The following is a 19,360-nucleotide window of genomic DNA, read 5'->3' on the forward strand; positions in this document are numbered from 1 at the left end:
GGAACTCTTCCACGTTCGCCACCCAGAGAGGGGACGGCGGGGCCAGGGTGGCGCTGTAGGAAGGCGGAGCCCCGAGGGGTGGCCCGGGGCTCCTAGATAAAAGTGCGGCGGAAGGTTGGCCCGGGCCTGCGCTGTTGGGGGCGGTGGCCCTGCGATGTCGCTAGTGTTGCTGAGTTTGGCCGCGCTGTGCTTGGGTGCCATGCCCCCGGAACCGGTAAGCCCCCTTCCCCGCCTCTTTCCCGCGTTTCCATCCCTCAAGCCCAGACCCTGAAGGTGGCCTACCCGCCAGTTCATGCCTCTTCAGGGGGTTTGCAGAGGCACGTCCTGCGGGGACAAGTCTGCATCTCCTAGGGGAGCTCAGCTTGTCCCGGCACCGGGCTTCAGGCTGCTTGAGTCAGGGTCATGGGAATCAGTCAGCCCCAGGCTCAAATGCCACCTACTCTTATTCCAGTCATTTATGCCCACTGAACCTCGGTGTCCTCAACTATAAAACAAAGGGTGATATCTAACTCTCCAGAGTCCAGTGAAAAACAGGGAGTACCTGCAAAGCAGCAGCAAAGAGCCCAGCACATAGTGGGTGCTCAATATTGTTACTGCTTGGGGCCTTGAGGTCTGCCTATCTTTGGGGGAACAAGAAGGGCTTCTCTGATTACCACATGACCTCTTTGTCATTTTGGTAGAGGCTGGACTGGGGTGCCTTGCCCCTGGAGCCGGTAAGCACCTGAACTCTCCTGCATGAATTTCCTTTGTTTCCCAGTGCCTTGAAGGGCTGAGGGAGTCTTCTGTCACTAAAGAGGAAAAAGCTCATTCACAAAATAATATTTGAAATTATCTCACTGCTTTTTTAGCACAGTATATAACATAAGAACATGGTGGTTACTTGTTGATGGTTATGGAAAGACAAACCCCATTCCGGTGCCCTGATGTCTCTAGCTGCTGTCCTTGCCACACCTCTGGCTTAATTCGGCACCCCTTTTGGCCGTTTCCACTAGAGGAAGAATTCATTGCTTTTGCAGTAGTTGCTATCAGGCCAACAGTGTGAACTCTATAAAGTTTAGAGCTGTTGCTTTGCTTCTTCCTACAACTTATCTCACCAGCATTTTGACAGAATTCAGATCCCTAAGTATAGTGGCTTGTTTTTTAAAATGTCCAATGATGTCCCTTGGAGTTCAGCTTCAAAAAGACAAAGGTGAGCAACCGACAATTTTCACCTAAACCCAGATTACTCCAAGCAGCAAAAGTCTTGCCTTCTGTCTTCCAAGGTTTTTGGAAATGTTGAAGTTGAAAGGGATCAGCTTCCAAGCTGGTGGACTTACCACACTGAGTCTTGTCACACTGGTGCATGCTGCTGCCTAACGAGTCCAGTATTTTATTCCGAAATAAAAATGCTTATTGTTTTTTATTAAAAAACATGAGCAGCTCACTCCACAGGATTTAGTACTGGCCTTCCTTGGATGCTGATGATACTTTTAAGTTCTTATTTTAGAAAGATATCATGAGATCACAGTTGCTTTATGATTTTATAAATAGCCAGGTGAGTTAGTCCTTTTGTATTAGAAGAGGAATATTTTTAAAAACCCGGTGAAGGTACTACAAACTACATTCATGGTTTTCTTCATTCATCTTATTAACACAACCTGTTCTTCACCTGAGGGCAAATACTCTAGATGGCTCTGAAACCTACAGTGAAACATTAAAATGCGAAGGGGTTTTTGTGATGGTCCAAGTCATCCCCTCTGGTCTTTAAGTGAGGCCACAAGCCGGCTTCAGGATCTAGTATACTGATGGCTGGTCTGTGGTCCATTATATATAGCCTACAATGAGACAGGTTACTTTTCCCCAAATTGAAGTGGAACCAGTTCAGCTCTCCTTTGAGCATTTAAGGAAAAAGGATGGTGTTTTGACTAATTTGGCTTGTGGTTTGCTGGCATTCAGCATGATACTTGGTTTCTTTCTCTTGCAGATGATTCAGTGTGGCTCTGAAAATGGTAGGTGCACTAGGGAATGTGTATTTGGGGCTTTACACGGAAATTGAAAGCACAGTTAGACTTTTACAGGATCCAAATCCAGACAGTGGGTCATCAGAGACCAGGCTTAGGTGAACCATTGTTTTGTTTGCTAATGCACACAAAGCCTCTCCCTGCCAGAGGCAGAGCTCCCGATGTTTCAGGTGGGCAGCATCCTGGCGAGTAAGACAGTGAGAGGGGCACTGGCAGGGCAGGAATGGCTGTGCAAAGTAGACCATGAAGTCTGCCACTCCTGGGAGGGACACCAAGTGCTGTGAGAGGGAGGTAATTTACACTTAGAAACAGGAAGCAATTGTTTTAGCGTGTTTAAGATAGTAGCATATTAAGACTGGGTGGACTTCTGCCCGAAATATGTGGATGAAAAGGGTGAGCTGGAGGAAAGATGGTGCTGGCAAAGATTAGGAGGAAGTGGGAGTTGTGTGGGCCAGCTGGCTGGAGTCCAGGCTGAGGCATGGGGAAGGCAGGACTAAGCTTAACAACCATGTCAAATACACTAAACACACACACACACACACAGGCACCTGGAGTGGGCTCAAGTGCTCTGTAGATTGGGGCCGGGAGGTTGAGCATCACCTTGGCTATAAATCAGTCAACACTGAGAAATGTCTGACCTGTTCCAGCAGGAAGGAGAGATGGACGATGAGTGAGGGTTGGGTCAGGGTGGGTCACATAGAGGAGATGGCATCGAATTCGGCCAGGGAAGGGTGTGTCATGGACAGTCTCACCTTCTCCCAGGACCGTCTCCAGAGTGGATGGTCAGCCACACTCTGACTCCAGGAGACTTGAGGGACCTTCGAGTGGAACCTGTTGCAATGGATGACTATTCAATTTTGATGAACATAAGCTGGATACTCCGGGCAGATGGTAAGTTTGCACCAATCAAAGTGAAGGCCTAAAGCAGAAATGTGCAGAGTATATGATCCATTAATTTTACTCCTAAGCATATACTCAGGAGAATATATACATACATGTGCCCAAACCACAAAATAGAATGTTCAGAGTAGCTTTTTTCATAACAGCCAAAAATAAATGAAAAGCACTCAAATGCCTGACTATAACTGGAATCACAGAATAAAATCCAACACAGTAATGAGCACTTACAACCTATAATGATGCACAATATGGATGAATCTCACCAATCTAAGAAGCCAGATTCAAGAGTTTATACACTCATGTCTGCATGCATGCCTACAGTCGTATATACCATATGATGCCATTAATAAATAATGTAAAACAAGCAAAACTAAGCATTTAGGAGTCAGGATAGTAACTACTCTGCAATGGGAGTGACTGAAAGGAAGCATGAGGGATACTCCCAGCCTGTTTCTCGACCTAGGTACTGGCTACATGATTGTGAACATGCCATTGGGTGGCACACTTCTAATCTGTGTACTCTCTGTATGTAATATCATATACCTTAAGGAAGAAGACAGAATGAGGCCAGAGATGATCCCCCAAGTATAGGAAGAGCACCGGCTTGGGTAGTGAACACACAGTATAATATATAGATGATGTATTATAGAATTGTGCACCCAAAACCTGTATAATTTTACTAACCAATGTCATCCCAATCAAGTCAATAATTTTTTAAAGGAAAAGCATGGGCTTAGATAGATGACTTTCCCCAGTAGCATTGTGAAAGTCCTCGTACTCTCCCAAGGCAGCTTTTTAGTTCTTTCAATGAACCAATTCTGGGGTCCTAAAGCCCATGTCTGTTGTTTCTGTCTGCTAAATTCAGTTAAATTCCATCTGATCAGGAATCTGGGAGTGCCAGAGAGGTGAGTCAGCTACAGCAGTGGTCCCCAACCCCCGGGCTGCGGACTGGTACCGGTCTGTGGGCCATCTGGTACTGGTCTGCAGAGAAAGAATAAATAACTTACATTATTTTTGTTTTATTTATATTTAAGTCTGAACAATGTTTTATTTTTAAAAAATGACCAGATTCCCTCTGTTACATCGGTCTGAGACTTAACTCTTGACGCTTGTCTCGGTCACATGATACATTTATCCGTCCCACCCTAAAGGCCGGTCTGTGAAAATATTTTCTGACATTAAACTGGTCCGTGGCCCAAAAAAGGTTGGGGACCACTGAGCTAGACTCAGGCACAAGGACAGTGCTGGGAATCCCGAAAGGAGCTGTGAGTGGGTGGGGGCAGGGAGGAGAAGGAGAGGGCCTGGTGAGACCACTTTAAATTAGATGATGCAATATGGCTTTTGGCCCCATACCTAGCAGAGTGAGCTTCTGTATTTGTTAGCTGTTGTTACAAACATAACTTTGGCTTTGAAGGAGTAAGCTTTGGAGAGGCAGAAAATAGGAGTAAAGGGCTCTCTAGGAAGAAGAATCAGCATGGATAAAAGTGCCGCCAGAATAGACATGGTTTGGTGGTGACATTCTGGGGGGTTTTACTTTATCAGAGCTAGAGTCACCTTTGCAGGTATGCTGTGAAACTCAGGCTCACCTGCGAGGAGGAAAGAGCTTGAACTTTGGAATATGAACCCATATTCTGCCCCTTATGAGCTTTGTAAACTTATGCAAATCTCCCAGAAATCCCTAAGCCTCACTCAACCCATTGGTGAGCTGGGGACAATAATGGTACCTACCTATTAGGGCTGTTGTATGAAATGAGATGAGGTATATACACCCTTAGCATCAAGTCAGCCACATAGTAGGTGCTAAATAACTGCTCTCTTATCCATTTTGGTAGCTAGCATCCGCTTTTTGAAGGCCACCAAGATCTGTGTGACAGGCAAAAGCAACTTCCAGTCCTACAGCTGCGTGAGGTGCAATTATACAGAGGCCTTTCAGACTCAGACCAGACCCTCTGGTGGCAAAGTAAGCACTTTGGCTAACTGTCATTAAAGCCGGGAAGGCCCCTAGTTGGGGATATGGCTGATGTGCTGCACACACAGGCTGGTGAACAGCCACAACTTCCAGCCTAGCACACAATGCCTGCATTCAAAACCCAGTTCTGGCCACTGCCCTGCTGTGTGCCGTGTGCAAGGCAGCATCACTTGGCTTCATTTTCCCCACTGGCAAAGTGAGGGGAACTGAACTTAAAATATATCCTGGTTCTAAAATTTTATACTTCTCTGATTCTGTGGCAAATTGTGTGGGGTCCATTCCCTAAGTAGTCATTGGCTAGAGACCTGTTTCAGCAGTAGGTTGAAGCAAACTAAATGAAAAGGTCAACACAAAGGCACTGTGTTTCTGCACCACAGTGTTTCAGAAATTTAGGGGATCCTTGCTTGCCTTTCAGTGGACGTATTCCTACATTGGCTTTCCTGTAGAATTGAACACACTCTATTTCATCGGGGCCCATAATATCCCCAATGCCAATATGAATGAAGACAGTCCCTCCATGTCTGTGAACTTCACCTCACCAGGTAAATGTCCACACATTTCTGTTACTCTCTGTCTTGCTGGGATGCTTGCCTTGGGGTATGTGGTTTGGTACAGAGAGGCCAGGGTACCTTGGACAAAGCATTTGGCCTTGCCAAGTCTTGGAATGGAGTCACAAAGTAACTGTACCTCTCAGAGCGGAGGGTGGTAGAATCAGGAAAAAGCCCATTTCCTTGTGCCAGGTGCTGTGCTGAGCACTTGACATGCATCATGTCACAGCCTCCAACAGCCTGAGGTTGGAATAGCCTGTTTTACAGGTGAAGAAATTTCTCAGGTAACTTGGCCTGGGTTACACACACAGTAAAAGTGAAGCCAATTCAAACTCTAGTCCTTCTGTCACTGATGCAAAACATCTGTTCGGGTCTTGGCTTCCTAGAGTGCTACGTTGTTTGAGAGCATGCTGCTGGGTCTCTGAGGATATATAGCACAGCCACCAGCAGGCTTGTCCCCTGGACTGCTGGTGAGAGGCAGAGTGGCACTGAGTTGAATGTTGGGTTCTTTCCCCTGCTTGCAACATAGTCAGCTTTCCAGTGTCACACCTGCAATGTCACACATGGGGCTGCGGTGAGGACGAGACAGCATCATGTATGAAGGGTCCAGCATGGTGGCTGGCTGAGCAGTTCCCATAACACCCCCATCTAGGCTGGGTCAACTGTTTGTACCCCATTTCTGTTCTCTGTCTCAGGCGAATTTCCACATGGGAAATTTCTGGTCGTTGTTCTCTGAAACTATGAGCCAGGGTGTTCTTGAAGCCCTACATTTAGGACACAGCAGTTTCCGGCTTTCCTGATGAGACCAAACCTCTTTTTTTTTTTTTTTTAACATTTTTTTTTTTAATTCATGTTAGAGAGGAGAGAGGGGGGGGGAGAGAGGGGGGGGGGGGGGGAGAGAGAGACAGAGACAGAGACAGAGACAGGGGGGAGGAGCTGGAAGCATCAACTCCTATATGTGCCTTGACCAGGCAAGCCAGGGTTTCGAACCGGTGACCTCAGCATTTCCAGGTCGACACTTTATCCACTGCGCCACCACAGGTCAGGCTCTCATTTTTAAAAATATAAACATTTTTGTTTTGGAATAATTTTGGGTTTATAGAAAAGTTGCAAAGATAGTTTGAAGAGCTTCTGTATACCCTTTGTCCAATTGCCCTTATCATTAGCATCTCATATTATCATGGGATATTTGTCACAACTAAGAAACTAACATTGGTACATTTCTATTAACTGAGCTCCAGACTTCATTGGGCATTCCCCTGCTTTTCTGTTAATGTCTTCTCTCTGTTCCAGTTGCATTTTGTCTCTTGTGTCTCCTTACTCTCCTCTGGTCTGTGACAGCTTCTTGGTCTTTGTTCTTCATGATCTTCACAGTCATGAAGTACTGGCCAGGCTTCCTGTGGAATGTCCCCCAATCTGAGTACACTGCAGGGGGAGGCACCCTCTTCATGGCACCCTGTCAGGGGTGGGTGACATCCACACATCATTGGTAGTGTTTATCACTTGGTTAAGTGGCATATGCCAGACTTCTCCACATAAATGTCTGATTTTCCCCCTTCCCAAGTCTAGTTTTTGGAAACAAGTCACTACATCTACCCCACCCTGGGGTGGAGGTGTGGGGTGGATTGAATCCACCTCCCAGAAGGGGTGGTATTTACACATATTACCAAATTCATTTTTTAAAAACGGGTTTGAATCTTGTCCTAGGGATCATAGATCCTTTTGTGATAAAGGCTGTATTTAAATTAGAGCCCGGTTATCACTTCATGGGTAGATATCTTCTGTTTAACAGTAAAATGTTCCTGTCCCACTTAAATCTGCTATCTTACCTCACATCTTGAATGCTCCAGCAATCCGTACGGGTATGATAAGCATGTACGTGTGGGCTTGCTGGCAAGGGTGTGGAGCAGAGATACCTTTTCTAAAATGTAAAAATTTTCATTCTAATTTCCAGGCTGCGTAGACCGTGTAATGAAATACAAAAAAAAGTGCATTGAGTTAGGTAAGTAAATACAGCATTTGCTTTTGTTATTAGAAGGAACTCTAACTTGAGCCAGCACCACTCAACCCACCCTTCATGAAGAAGCAGGTGCCGACAGCAGGGGAGTTATGTATCCAAGTTGCTCAGACAGTGAAAGCTGAACTTCAGCCAGTGCTTTGCCTGCTGAATCAAGCAGCCAGTGTAGCAGAGAAGGACAGGCCCTTAGTGGGTTTAGGTAGTGAGCACCAGTCACAGAAAAATGCCCCATCCCAGTGGCTCAAACCACACTTATGGGGGTGCTGATTGAAGACCCTCCCTTCTACCTGCTCAGACTCTAGTACCACTGACCTGTGGCCAAGGGGACCCTGAGAATCTTCTATTTGGATTAACAAACATTTATGGTAGGTGTGTGTTGGTCAAATAAGTTTGTAAATTGATATATGTGTTTGCTCCCTTAGAGTTTGCATTGGGTGTGGGGGACAGGCTGTAAGCAGGCAGGGCAGTTACAGCCTAAGGCTTAGTTTCAAAACCAAGCTTTTCGCCACACCCTACCCTTAACTGATTGCATGATGTGGGGTGGTGCACTCTAATGAGGAATCCCATTATGCCTCAGATAAGTGACTTTGTATCAGAGACTTCCTTGTTTGTATATTGGATTAAAGGTTTGGATTTCTATACCAGTGGTACCCAACCTTTTTTGGGCCACGGACCGGTTTAATGTCAGAAAATATTTTTACAAACTGGCCTTTAGGGTGGGACGAATAAATGCACAAAATAAAATTGTGCAACTGGCGTAAAAACTGTGGTATTTTTAAATATAATTGTCGAACTTACGAGACAAGCATCAAGAGTGAGTCTTAGACGGATATAACAGAGGGAATCTAGTCATTTTTAAAAAATAAAACATCATTCAGAGTTAAATATAAATAAAACGGAAATAATGTAAGTTATTTATTCTTTCTCTGTGGACTGGTACCGGTCCACGGCCCAGAGGTTGGGGACCACTGTTCTACACTATAAAGTGGGGCAGACTGGGAGCTTGCTCTCTCTCGGTTCCTGAGATTAGCATTAGAGGAGAGAGCAGAGAGGAGAGCAGAGAAAGGCCATGTGGAGGAGGCCAGGAGAAGCAGCCAAGATAGTGGAGTGCTGAAGGAGAAGCCAGTTTGTGCAGAGTTTGTGCAGGGAGAAGAAGATGGGGAACAGATGTGAATTAAGGCTAGTGAGCTAGAAACCTTTGTTCTAGGAAACTCGTATAAGTCAGTAGCTTTGTGAGCACTGAATGAGTGGGTTTTGGAGCCCAGTGTGTGTTTTTACTTGCCTGCCAGGTGCAAGCTAGGATGAAAGATGACGGCCCACCAGTTCTTGGCTCTGTTGTTTCATTACCGTCTGTCCGAATCTAATGAGAACCTGCATTGGCCAGGTGGCTGTGACGGAGGCTGCAGCTACTGGCCATACCGTGTGTTAGTAGAAGTAATGGCCTAAAGTCATGTTGTCAACCTGTGTTCTCACAGGAGTCATCTCTTACATGCTAGGCCACGAGAACCTGCCCCTGCCCTTTGAATTTTGAAATCAGTCTCTTCAGTCTCAAATGTCCAATTTCCAAGGCTTACACAGGATGCTAAAGAGGCTAGTGGTATTTAGGGGTAACTGGTCCCTATCTTTTATGTACCCCCATCCCACAAAGTCTCCTTGTGTACCCTGTCAGACTGAGCTGCACATGGCCTCCTAGTGGGCAGACTTGGAGCATTGTGCCAAGAGGGGGGTATGGAGGACAATGGCGGCGTGAAGAGGTCTGAAAGCCTTCGGTCAGTTCCAGAGCTGCTCCTAAAGACCAGCTGAGCTAGGGCCTAAAATGGTCTCCTAGGTGGGGAAATAATGCTATTATACATCACCTTCCTGGAAATTAACCTAGTGCTGATTTGCAAGTCACATGAGTGAAACAACTAACTTTTTCTTACAGAGAAGACCTGTCAGGGTATCCTCTAAGGCATTTCCTTATTTCTTCATGTTCAGTAAAGCTGGCAGAATAGTCTGAAGGATGGAGCTCCTAGAATGCAGAATGTTCTAATAGTTGTTGTTCTGATCCTGAATTCACTTGCTCTATGATCTTAGACATGCCCCTAACCCATGGCTCCTCCTCCCCATCCTAAAGTCATGTTCTCAACCTGTGTTCTCACAGGGGTCATCTCTCACATGCTAGGCTACTAGAACCTGCCCCTGCCCTTTGAATTTTGAAATCAGTCTCTTCAGTCTCAAATGTCCCATTTCCAAGGCTTACACAGGGATGCTAAAGAGGCTAGTGGTATTTAGGAGGAAAGGAGAAAATACTGACCCAGCCCTTAAGTCAGGATAGATGTTGAGGACAGAAGTAAGTAGCAGAACCTGATCTGTGTCTCCCACCAGCCTCAGCCCAGGGGAGCTGTGTTAGCAAAGCAGTGACTTGGGGTTCTTAAATTTTCTTGGGAAGCAGCTACTTTGAGATTCTGGGCACAATGACCAATAAAAAGTACATGTGTAGTAGGGCCTGTGTTTCTTGAATATGTGCCGGAGAAATAGTGTTTTTGTCAAGCCCCTTTGGGGACTTGAGGGAAGAATCTGCAACTTCATCTATGTGATTCTCTCTCAACTATTAGGAAGTCTGTGGGATCCAAACATCACTGCTTGTAAGAAGGACAAGAAGACGGTAGAAGTGAATTTTACAACCAGTCCCATTGGAAACAGATACATGACTGTTATCCAAAATTACACTGTCATTGGGACTGCTGAGTTGGAGGTACCCTTTCTCTTCATTTTATTAACACCACTCCATCCTTAACCGTGAGCCCTCCTTCCTTGCTAAAGAACTATGTGGACACTAGTCTCGGATTCCCTGGACAGGCTCTTTTGAGAGACCACAGGTAGGATTGTTTACTCTCCAAATATGCTGGTGATTTTAATTCATCAGAGAGAAAAACAAGTCTCTGGGGCATCCCTGGAAATGTCCCTGTGAATCTGAGTTGAAACAAAGGTTAGGTATCAGAGGTATGAAATGAACCCATATTCATATAGTCTAATGAATGAAAAGTCAGTTTAGGAAGAGCAGTTTCTTCACTAGCAGTCTTTGACCTACTCACTCTATGGCTTATAATTCTTTATTTTGTCTCACTTAGCTGCAGCAGAGCAAACGAACTCGAACTTCTGTCATGGTTGCAGTGACTGGAGAAAGTGAAGGTGCTATGGTCCAGGTAAAGTTCAGTGAAGAGCTTTGGGGAGGGGAAGACTGATTTCTCCACCATTAATGGCATTTGATGAGTCCATTCAAAGTTGGAGTAGGTGAGTTCTCTCCTCCTGTTCATTTCTGCCAGCAGTCTTGCAGTACATGATGTTAATGGGAAATCCTTGTCTTGGTCTTTGCGGTGGCGAGGTCAGGAAACTGACCTTACAGTCATGGTCCATTTTGCTTTTACCAGTGGCTGTTGACTTTCCAGGGTGCATTTATTCCCATTTTCTGTCACAAAGCCTGTAATTCTGAGATGGGAGTACCATTCTATTTCCCAAGCCTCAGATTTAACTGCAAAATGAAGTAACAATGTGAAATGTAAAAGCTTGGGTTCCTGATTAGTGTATGAACTATGAAGGACAGCTGTCTGTCCTCACAGGGCCTCAGTTTACCCAGAGGGAAGTCGGAAGCTGGACTAGCAGATCTCTGTGGTCCCATTCAAATCGGAGTTTATGATGTGGGGCCATGGAGAGTGTCAGGAGACACAGCCACAGCCACGGTAAAAGGAGCTTTTGCTTTTCATTCCCTGGAACAGAAAGGTAGTGCGTTGCCCTGTCAGCGGGAGCAGATGCCTGTACACACCCTCTTCCAGGGAAGCAGACCTTCCTAGTCTTGGGGAACCTTTATGTCATAAAGCACAATTGAATAGGAGCTCTAGTGCTGTTTGTTTTTTTGAGAAAATATTTGTATATATATGTAGGATGTGGCCTAACCCGTTTAGATATAGAAACTAACACATTAGCAACATGCACAAAGTTCAGATTCAGAGCCAAGGAGACTTAGAAGGTTCTTCAGTCTTGGGTCACTGGTTTGGATTTTAGGACTTGGTTACCAAAGTGTGACCAGAGAAAAAATGCCGTATTACATGCAGGGGATGGGCAGGGTTGAAACCAGAAAAAGAGGGAAGAGGAGTTTTGGTAGAAGTAGAAACAATGCTGAGAGTTTGCTCTGACATGTGGTAGAAACTTTCTGAGCCTCTCGTTTTTCCTCAGCTGACTCCGTATTTCCACACTTGTGGCAATGACTGCATCCGTCGCAAAGGAACGGTTGTGCTGTGCCCACAAACAGGGGTCTCCTTCCCTCCGGATGCCAGTAAGTACCTCGTCATTGTCACAGGAGGATCAAAGAGGTTCAGGGCATGAAGGGTCCACTGTCACCACCCCATTCAATATATGACAGGGTGTTTGTGTGGTGGGGTGGGACAGTGTCCCTGCCTGTGTATGTATGCTGAACTGGGGTGTAGAAAAAGATGTCGGAGCTGTCCCAAAGAGCCTGTCATCTGACTAAGAACGAAGGCTTTATAAAATCAGCTCAAGATCTTTTAGGAAGCAGGATATACACAAAGGGAAAAAATGAACAGTGCAAAAGGGGTGTTCAGAGCCACAAAGACCTGCTAAAAAGACGCCAGAAGCCTAAAAGGACTGAGTGTATAAGGGAACATGCACTTCACGGTGTTTTTATTATCTTATCAGCCTCAGTGGCCCAGGCCTAACTGCTGCTATAACTAGATCAGGTCACCTGGCCAACATTTGGATAACAAATGAGAAATATTGGCACAAAGACACATCTCACTGGTGCCTGAGAGCTGCATGTTCTGGAAAATGTCTCTGGATTTAGAGATGTTAGTGCTTCTATTTACAGTTGGACAAATAAAATGTTCTGGTACTAATCCAGGGTGGGGTCAAAATTTGTAAGGTGTTATTCTTAGAAACTCGGCCAAACCAACTGAAGACAACCCAGGTGCCTAACAGTCCTGACTATGTGGACAAAGTGCCTCTGGGTTCCCGAGTACATCTCTGTGCCTGAGCTTACCTGATCCTTGACATTCCATGAAGGGGTGACATTATCCTGTCTTATAAAACAGCCTTTTAAAATGCCATCTATGTGTACTATCTATTAAGTAATTGCACCCAGAACAACACTAATTTGTCCAAGAACAAAAAACTGAACATAAACTCTGGTTACCACAGTGTAAATATGGAGTAGGAAGCCAAAGTGATTTTAGAGGGCTGTTCTTAACCTTCTTCCATCTCCCTTTTGAGAATCTAATGAAAGATCTGGACCCTGTAAAAAAAACAACAAACCATTCTGAAGACCCCTTAGAGATCTACTGACTCTGGTTTTAAAGGGGTCTAAACTTCTGCAAAGTATAAGAGTATAAATCTTAGCTTCCAAATAGGAGGTGAATAAGCTCTGTTTTCTCCAGGCGGGAGCGTGCTCAGTGGCTGGCTACCTCTACTCCTCCTGGTTCTGCTGGTGGCCGAGTGGGTGCTGGCGGTTGGGATCTACCTAATGTGGAGGCATGGTAAGGGTTATGATGCTGTGGTTTTTTGTTTGTTTGTTTACAGGGACAGAGAGAGAGTTAGAGAGAGAGAGAGATAGAGACAGACAGACTGGAACGGAAAGAGATGAGAAGCATCAATCATCAGTTTTTTGTTGCGACACCTTAGTTGTTCATTGATTGCTTTCTCATATGTGCCTTGACCGTGGGCCTTCAGCAGACCAAGTAACCCCTTGCTCGAGCCAGTGATCTTGGGTCCAAGCTGGTGAGCTTTTGGTCAAACCAGATGAGCCCACACTCAAGCTGGCAACCTCAGGGTCTTGAACCTGGGTCCTCTGCATCCCAGTCCGACGCTCTATCCATTGTGCCACCGCCTGGTCAGGCTGATGCCGTTTTTTTTTTTTTAGTTTTTTTTTTTTTGTATTTTTCAGAAGCCAGAAACGGGGAGGCAGTCAGACAGACTCCCGCATGCGCCAGACCGGGATCCACCCGGCATGCCCACCAGGGGGCGACGCTCTGCCCATCTGGGGAGTTGCTCTGCTACGACCAGAGCCACTCTATCGCCCGAAGCAGAGGCCACAGAGCCATCCCCAGCGCCCGGGCCATCCCCGCTCCAATGGAGCCTTGGCTGCGGGAGGGGAAGAGAGAGAGGAAGGAGAGGGGGAGGGGTGGAGAAGCAGATGGGCGCCTCTCCTGTGTGCCCTGCCCAGGAATCGAACCCGGGACTCCTGCACGCCAGGCCAATGCTCTACCACTGAGTCAACCGGCCAGGGCCGATGCCATGTTTTAAAGAACCTGAATGAAGAAATAACACTTTGAATTTTTTTAAAGGAGATCCCTCTAGAGGCAATCACATTTGGCACTGGACAGAAGTCAGATAGCATGTATTCAATGCCTTAGAGTTTTCTGACAAAGGCTGATCTAAGACTGGATTGCATCTGCTGAGGTAAATAGAGCAGGGGTCAGGACCTCCAAATCTGGTGGCCATTATGTTTTATTTTTACCTCTGAGGCATCAACAGGTGGTGAAACAGGCAAAGACAGCTAATAAGCAGTGGCACTGTACCTGTGATAGGGATGCTCTGCTAGTTCATACCTTTTAAAAATAATTCTTACAAGGCATAAGAACAGTCACTTGGGCCTGACGAGGCAGTGGCGCAGTGGATAGAGCGTCGGACTGGGATGCTGAAGACCCAGGTTTGAGACCCCGAGGTCGCCAGCTTGAGCACGGGCTCATCTGGCTTGAGCAAAAGCTCACCAGCTTGAGCCTAAGGTCGATGGCTCGAGCAGGGGGTTACTTGGTCTGCTAAAGGCCCACGGTCAAGGCACATAGGAGAAAACAATCAATGAACAACTAAGGTGTTGCAATGAAAAACTAATGATTGAGGCTTCTCATCTCTCCGTTCCAGTCTGTCTGTCCCAGTCTACACCTCTCTCTGACTCTCTCTTACTCCGTCTCTAAAAAAAAAACCAGTCACGCCTGACCTGTGGTGGCGCAGTGGATAAAGCGTCGACCTGGAAATGCTGAGGTCGCCGGTTCGAAACCCTGGGCTTGCCTGGTCAAGGCACATATGGGAGTTGATGCTTCTAGCTCCTCCCCCCTTCTCTCTCTGTCTCTCCTCTCTGTCTCTGTCTCTCTCTCCTCTCTAAAATGAATAAATAAAATAAAAATATTAAAAAAAAAAAAAAACCAGTCACTTGGGCTCATATACTAAGTACCTTGCCGACATTAAAATACTGAAGACTGACTACAGAAACCAGAGTACTTAGATTCCAGCTAGAGGGTGGCACACTAAAAATCTCTGCTTCTCCTCTTCGGCACATGGAGAAAAGATGAAAATGTAGCCTGCGTCTCTGTGATGGTGTAGATGGAACAAGATTGAGCTCATGATCTAAGCTAAGAAAGCCATGTGAAACTTTGACCTCAGAAATAGTTGTATGTAAAAGATGTTGTGTGTACAGTACTTTCAAAGGTGGTTTCTGTTCTATAACACAGACAAGGCAGCATTCCAGTTACGTTCCAGCTGAAATAGGGCACCACTTAAACCAGGGGTCTCAAACTCGCGGCCCGCGGGTTGCATTCGGCCCGCCAAACAATTTTGTGCAGCCCGCAGACTAATCCACGAAGTTCAAAATATTTTGGCCCTGGCCGGTTGGCTCAGCGATAGAGCGTCGGCCTAGCGTGCGGAGGACCCGGGTTCGATTCCCGGCCAGGGCACACAGGAGAAGAGCCCATTTGCTTCTCCACCCCTCCGCCGCACTTTCCTCTCTGTCTCTCTCTTCCCCTCCTGCAGCCAAGGCTCCATTGGAGCAAAGATGGCCCGGGCGCTGGGGATGGCTCTGTGGCCTCTGCCTCAGGCGCTAGAGTGGCTCTGGTCGCAACATGGCGACGCCCAGGATGGGCAGAGCATCGCCCCCTGGTGGGCAGAGCGTCACCCATGGTGGGCGTGCCGGGTGGATCCCGGTCGGGCGCATGCGGGAGTCTGTCTGACTGTCTCTCCCTGTTTCCAACTTCAGAAAAATGAAAAAATATATATATATATTTTGGATAAAATTAAGTAAGCCTAGGGGCCTACTTGTATTTTTCATTTCTCTAGCATCCTAGCTAGATATTAGCTTAGTTAACAGCAGTTGTGCTGCAAACTACACTTTCTGGTCGTTTTGTGACACTGAGTAAACTGCATGTACGATTGTGCTTGTTGTACTGATTTTTTTTTGTTTTCAACTGCAGTGAGAAAAGTGTTGTGTAACAGTTGCCTTTTGTAGACCTAGTGCGGCCCGCCGAATGGCTGTGATCTTGCTCTGCGGCCCACATGCTGAGTTGAGTTTGAGACCCCTGACTTAAACCTTAAGGAACTATTGTATAAAGAAACTCTGCCACCTGCAGGTAGAAAACAGAGTAGCTACTGAGTTGACCTAACTCAAAAACGTGAACGACAGAGGTCAGGTTGTTCTATATATATGGTACTAAAAATACTCAAGTTACAACTTACCTAAAACAGTTCCTATGAATTTACCTGAAAAGATACGGCGTGATTAAGAGAACTGTTTGAGTGGTAAAGACTTAGAAAATACATCTTTTACAACATCTTTACAGTGAAAGTTTGCCATTTGCTGTTTACAGATAACGAATGCTTTTCTTCCTCCACAGAAAAGATCAAGACTTCCTTCCCTACCACCATACTGCTGTCCCCCATTAAGGTTCTTGTGGTTTACCCATCTGAAATATGTTTCCATCACACAATTTGTTACTTCACTGAATTTCTTCAAACTCATTGCAGAAGTGAGGTTATTCTTGACAAGTGGCAGAAAAAGAAAATAGCCGAGATGGGTCTGGTGCAGTGGCTTACCACTCAGAAGAATGAAGCAGATAAAGTCATTTTCCTTCTTTCCAATGACATCAACACCGTGTGTGATGGTACCTGTGGCAAGAGCAAGGCCAGCCCCCATGAGAACTCTCAAGATTTGTTCCCCCTTGCCTTTAACCTCTTCTGCAGCGATCTCAGAAGCCAGATTCATCTGTGCAAATACGTGGTGGTCAATTTTAGAGAGGCTGATACCAAAGATGATTACAACGCCCTCAACGTCTGCCCCAAGTACCGCCTCATGAAGGATGCTACTGCTTTCTGCACAGAACTTCTCCATGTCAAACAGCATGTGCCAGTGGGAAAAAGGTTGCGAGCCTGCCACAACAGCTGCTCCTCCATGTAGCCAGCCCATGAGAAGAGAGAACCTGAAGCTTCCTACCCTTCCAATTAGAAAAAGTTTCTGTGGTGATTCGGAAGTTCACTGTGTGGGGTACTTGAAGGGAGGATTTTAAGTATATACCTGCTTTAGCTATAGGAATAGGGAGGACTCTTAACTGAACGTATCATATATGCCTTAATCTAGTAACTAAATCTTTTATGCCAGTAGTCACAAATATCCCTAACTACTGTAGAATCAACTAAAGAATGGAAACTAAATTTATAAAGCTAAATCCGTTTCATAACTAAAAGTCAAGAATAGTTGTAAAACCATGACCATTCGGACAATGCAATGAGAAAGCACCTTCCAGTCTTGAAGAGTCCATGCCCTGCACTGCAGGTGAAATTGTTGAGCCTTGTAACAGTCTAAGTTTAATTAATGAATGCCAGCCAAAGTTAATAAGCCCCCACTAATTCAACTTAGGTTAAAAATCCTTTATTACACATACATGTCTTTAATAATAGAAGTAGGGAATAACAGGCTGAACCTATCTTTGCTGATCAGATGAGCTAGTATATGTGTAACCACCTGTATTGATATTTTCACAGGCCCTTCCCTCTCTGAACTAGGTTTATGTCCCATTTGCCTCTTGTGCAGGTGACTATAACATGAACACCAAAATACACCTGCAGATCTGTTCTCTACTTCTGCCTGGTTCCCTATTAGAGGTCACTGTCAGAGTTGTTTCTTGGTTATTATGTAACTCTTTGTGTTCAGAACAAAAATAACTCCTTTATTATGTTGGAAGATAGCCCTCTTGAAGTAATTAGTATTATATATGAGTTATTATAATGGCTTAAGTAAAAAACCCAGAAACTACCAGTTATAGAAGTTATGTGGTATTTTGAGCCTTCCAACATTTTACTTTTCTAAAAGCATCTTTTTTCTTATACCAGGTCACCAAAAGGTTATAAATGTTAGCATATGTATTTTTCTAGGAATACACAGCACAATACTGAATCTGCTCTAGAATGTGAACCAGTTTCAGGTGGATGACTGCTAAAATGTATTTGTAGATTATTCTTAAAGGGCATGCCACGCCTTCTAACATAGTCCTAAGGATAAAAACAAAAATAAATATGCATAGAGTGAAATCTCAGTGTCTAGCTTCCTCAGCAAGATATTTAGTAATTACTTAGGCAATATGTTTGATGTGTAAAGGTCACTTATTTGTCAAGATCAGTCTTCACGGTGTTTAAACTGCTGGTAACAGCCTGACCAGGCAGTGGCACAGTGGATAGAGTGTCGGACTGGGAGGTGGAGGACCCAGGTTCGAGACCCCGAGGTCACCAGCTTGAGCGCGGGCTCATCTGGTTTGAGCAAAGCTCACCAGCTTGGACCCAAGGTCGCTGGCTTGAGCAAGGGGTTACTCGGTCTGCTGTAGCCCCACAGTCAAGGCACATATGATAAAGCAATCAATGAACAACTAAGGTGTCACGACAAAAAACTGATTATTGATGCTTCTCATCTCTCTCCGTTTCTGTCCCTGTCTATCCCTCTCTCTGACTCTCTGTAAAATAAATAAATAAATAAATAAAGTGCTGGTAACAGAAGATGGAAATGGCTTATGTCAAAACTCGGGCCAACTTCCTCTGAATCAACACCTACCAGTAATAAAAGCGAGATGCTATTACATGTAAAATTATTAAAACTGAAGACTATGCTTTTGGAACTAGGTAGCCAATACGAAATTGTGTTGATACAGCTCAGAAACATAAATAAAATCAGTATTGTATAAATTTATTGTTAAAAATTTTTTTAAATCAAAGAACACGTGATTTCCAAACAGTACAACCAAGATAAATTTTGCTCTACTGGTGGATTCTCCTTTGTTCCCAACCTACTGGGCAGATACACAGGATACTCATACTAAATGCAAAACGCTCCACCACCAGCATTGCTCTGCGTCCTAAGACTTACTACCATCCTTATTCTATATACCACTCTTACCTCCACCCCTTAACTGTCCCTACATTTGTCTTTCCCCCTTGACAGGGGATAGTGGACGAAGTGCAACAGAGACTGGCAGGGATCAGGCTTCTGCTGACCCTTCCAGGTCTGAGCCCCCAGGCTGGCTGTGCTCACTGCCTGCCTCCTCTCTCCAGACAGTGCCTTCTCTTCCTTGGGCCCGGGGCCCAGAAGGCTCCCCTAAGGCCTGGACCACCAGTGGTAATAGCTGTCTGTATTATTTACATTTTGCCTCAGTGCTCACAGATTAAGGTCAATGGGTCATACTGAACACAACCCCAAATGCTTTCATGAGCTACTGCACTCCAGGTAAAGAAAAACCGGCTGAGGGGCTTTATGATTTAGTAATCATGACAATCACCTTGCTTATCGGTACAACACATGCTAACAACTCTAAATCATTTCTATCTGGCTTTAGGAAGGAAACAATTTTTCTGCTTTTGTTCTGTTTTGGTCAAATAATGACTGTCTTCTCATCCTACCCTAAGGCGCGTTGGGTAACCAAAGTCAGCCAGCCCAGCCTTAAATCTTTGTCTCGGCAAATCTAGACCCGAATGGCCTCCCGCTGTTTTTGTAATCCAACAGAAAATTTAATAAAACAAAAATAAAATTATTTTCCTCTCTGGAATTCCAAAAGCACACGTTACATCATATGTGCTCGCTCCTCTAGACAAGAGGGAAAATGTTATGACCATGCAGTTCTTACAA

The 19,360-nt window shown here is 45.3% G+C and overlaps 1 protein-coding gene across 3 annotated transcripts; it reads left to right on the forward strand.

The window, feature by feature from the left end:
• Window positions 1-113: 113 nt before the first annotated feature.
• On the forward strand, window positions 114-19,243 carry IL17RB (interleukin 17 receptor B). 3 transcript variants are annotated; one of them, XM_066246000.1, is made up of 11 exons: window positions 114-214; window positions 1,964-1,988; window positions 2,763-2,891; window positions 4,733-4,860; window positions 5,285-5,411; window positions 7,372-7,419; window positions 10,032-10,171; window positions 10,548-10,622; window positions 11,650-11,749; window positions 12,864-12,962; window positions 16,089-19,243. In XM_066246000.1, exons 1-11 carry the CDS (start codon window positions 155-157, stop codon window positions 16,646-16,648), a joined length of 1,491 nt encoding a protein of 496 aa, XP_066102097.1. In that variant the 5' UTR covers window positions 114-154; the 3' UTR covers window positions 16,649-19,243. The 3 variants fall into 3 exon arrangements, with proteins under 3 accessions (XP_066102097.1, XP_066102098.1, XP_066102099.1); XM_066246001.1 differs by lacking the exon at window positions 12,864-12,962; XM_066246002.1 differs by lacking the exons at window positions 4,733-4,860; window positions 5,285-5,411.
• The last annotated feature ends 117 nt before the right edge of the window (window positions 19,244-19,360 follow it).

Source organism: Saccopteryx bilineata, chromosome 10 (assembly GCF_036850765.1).
Source record: "Saccopteryx bilineata isolate mSacBil1 chromosome 10, mSacBil1_pri_phased_curated, whole genome shotgun sequence".
NCBI lineage: Eukaryota > Metazoa > Chordata > Mammalia > Chiroptera > Emballonuridae > Saccopteryx > Saccopteryx bilineata.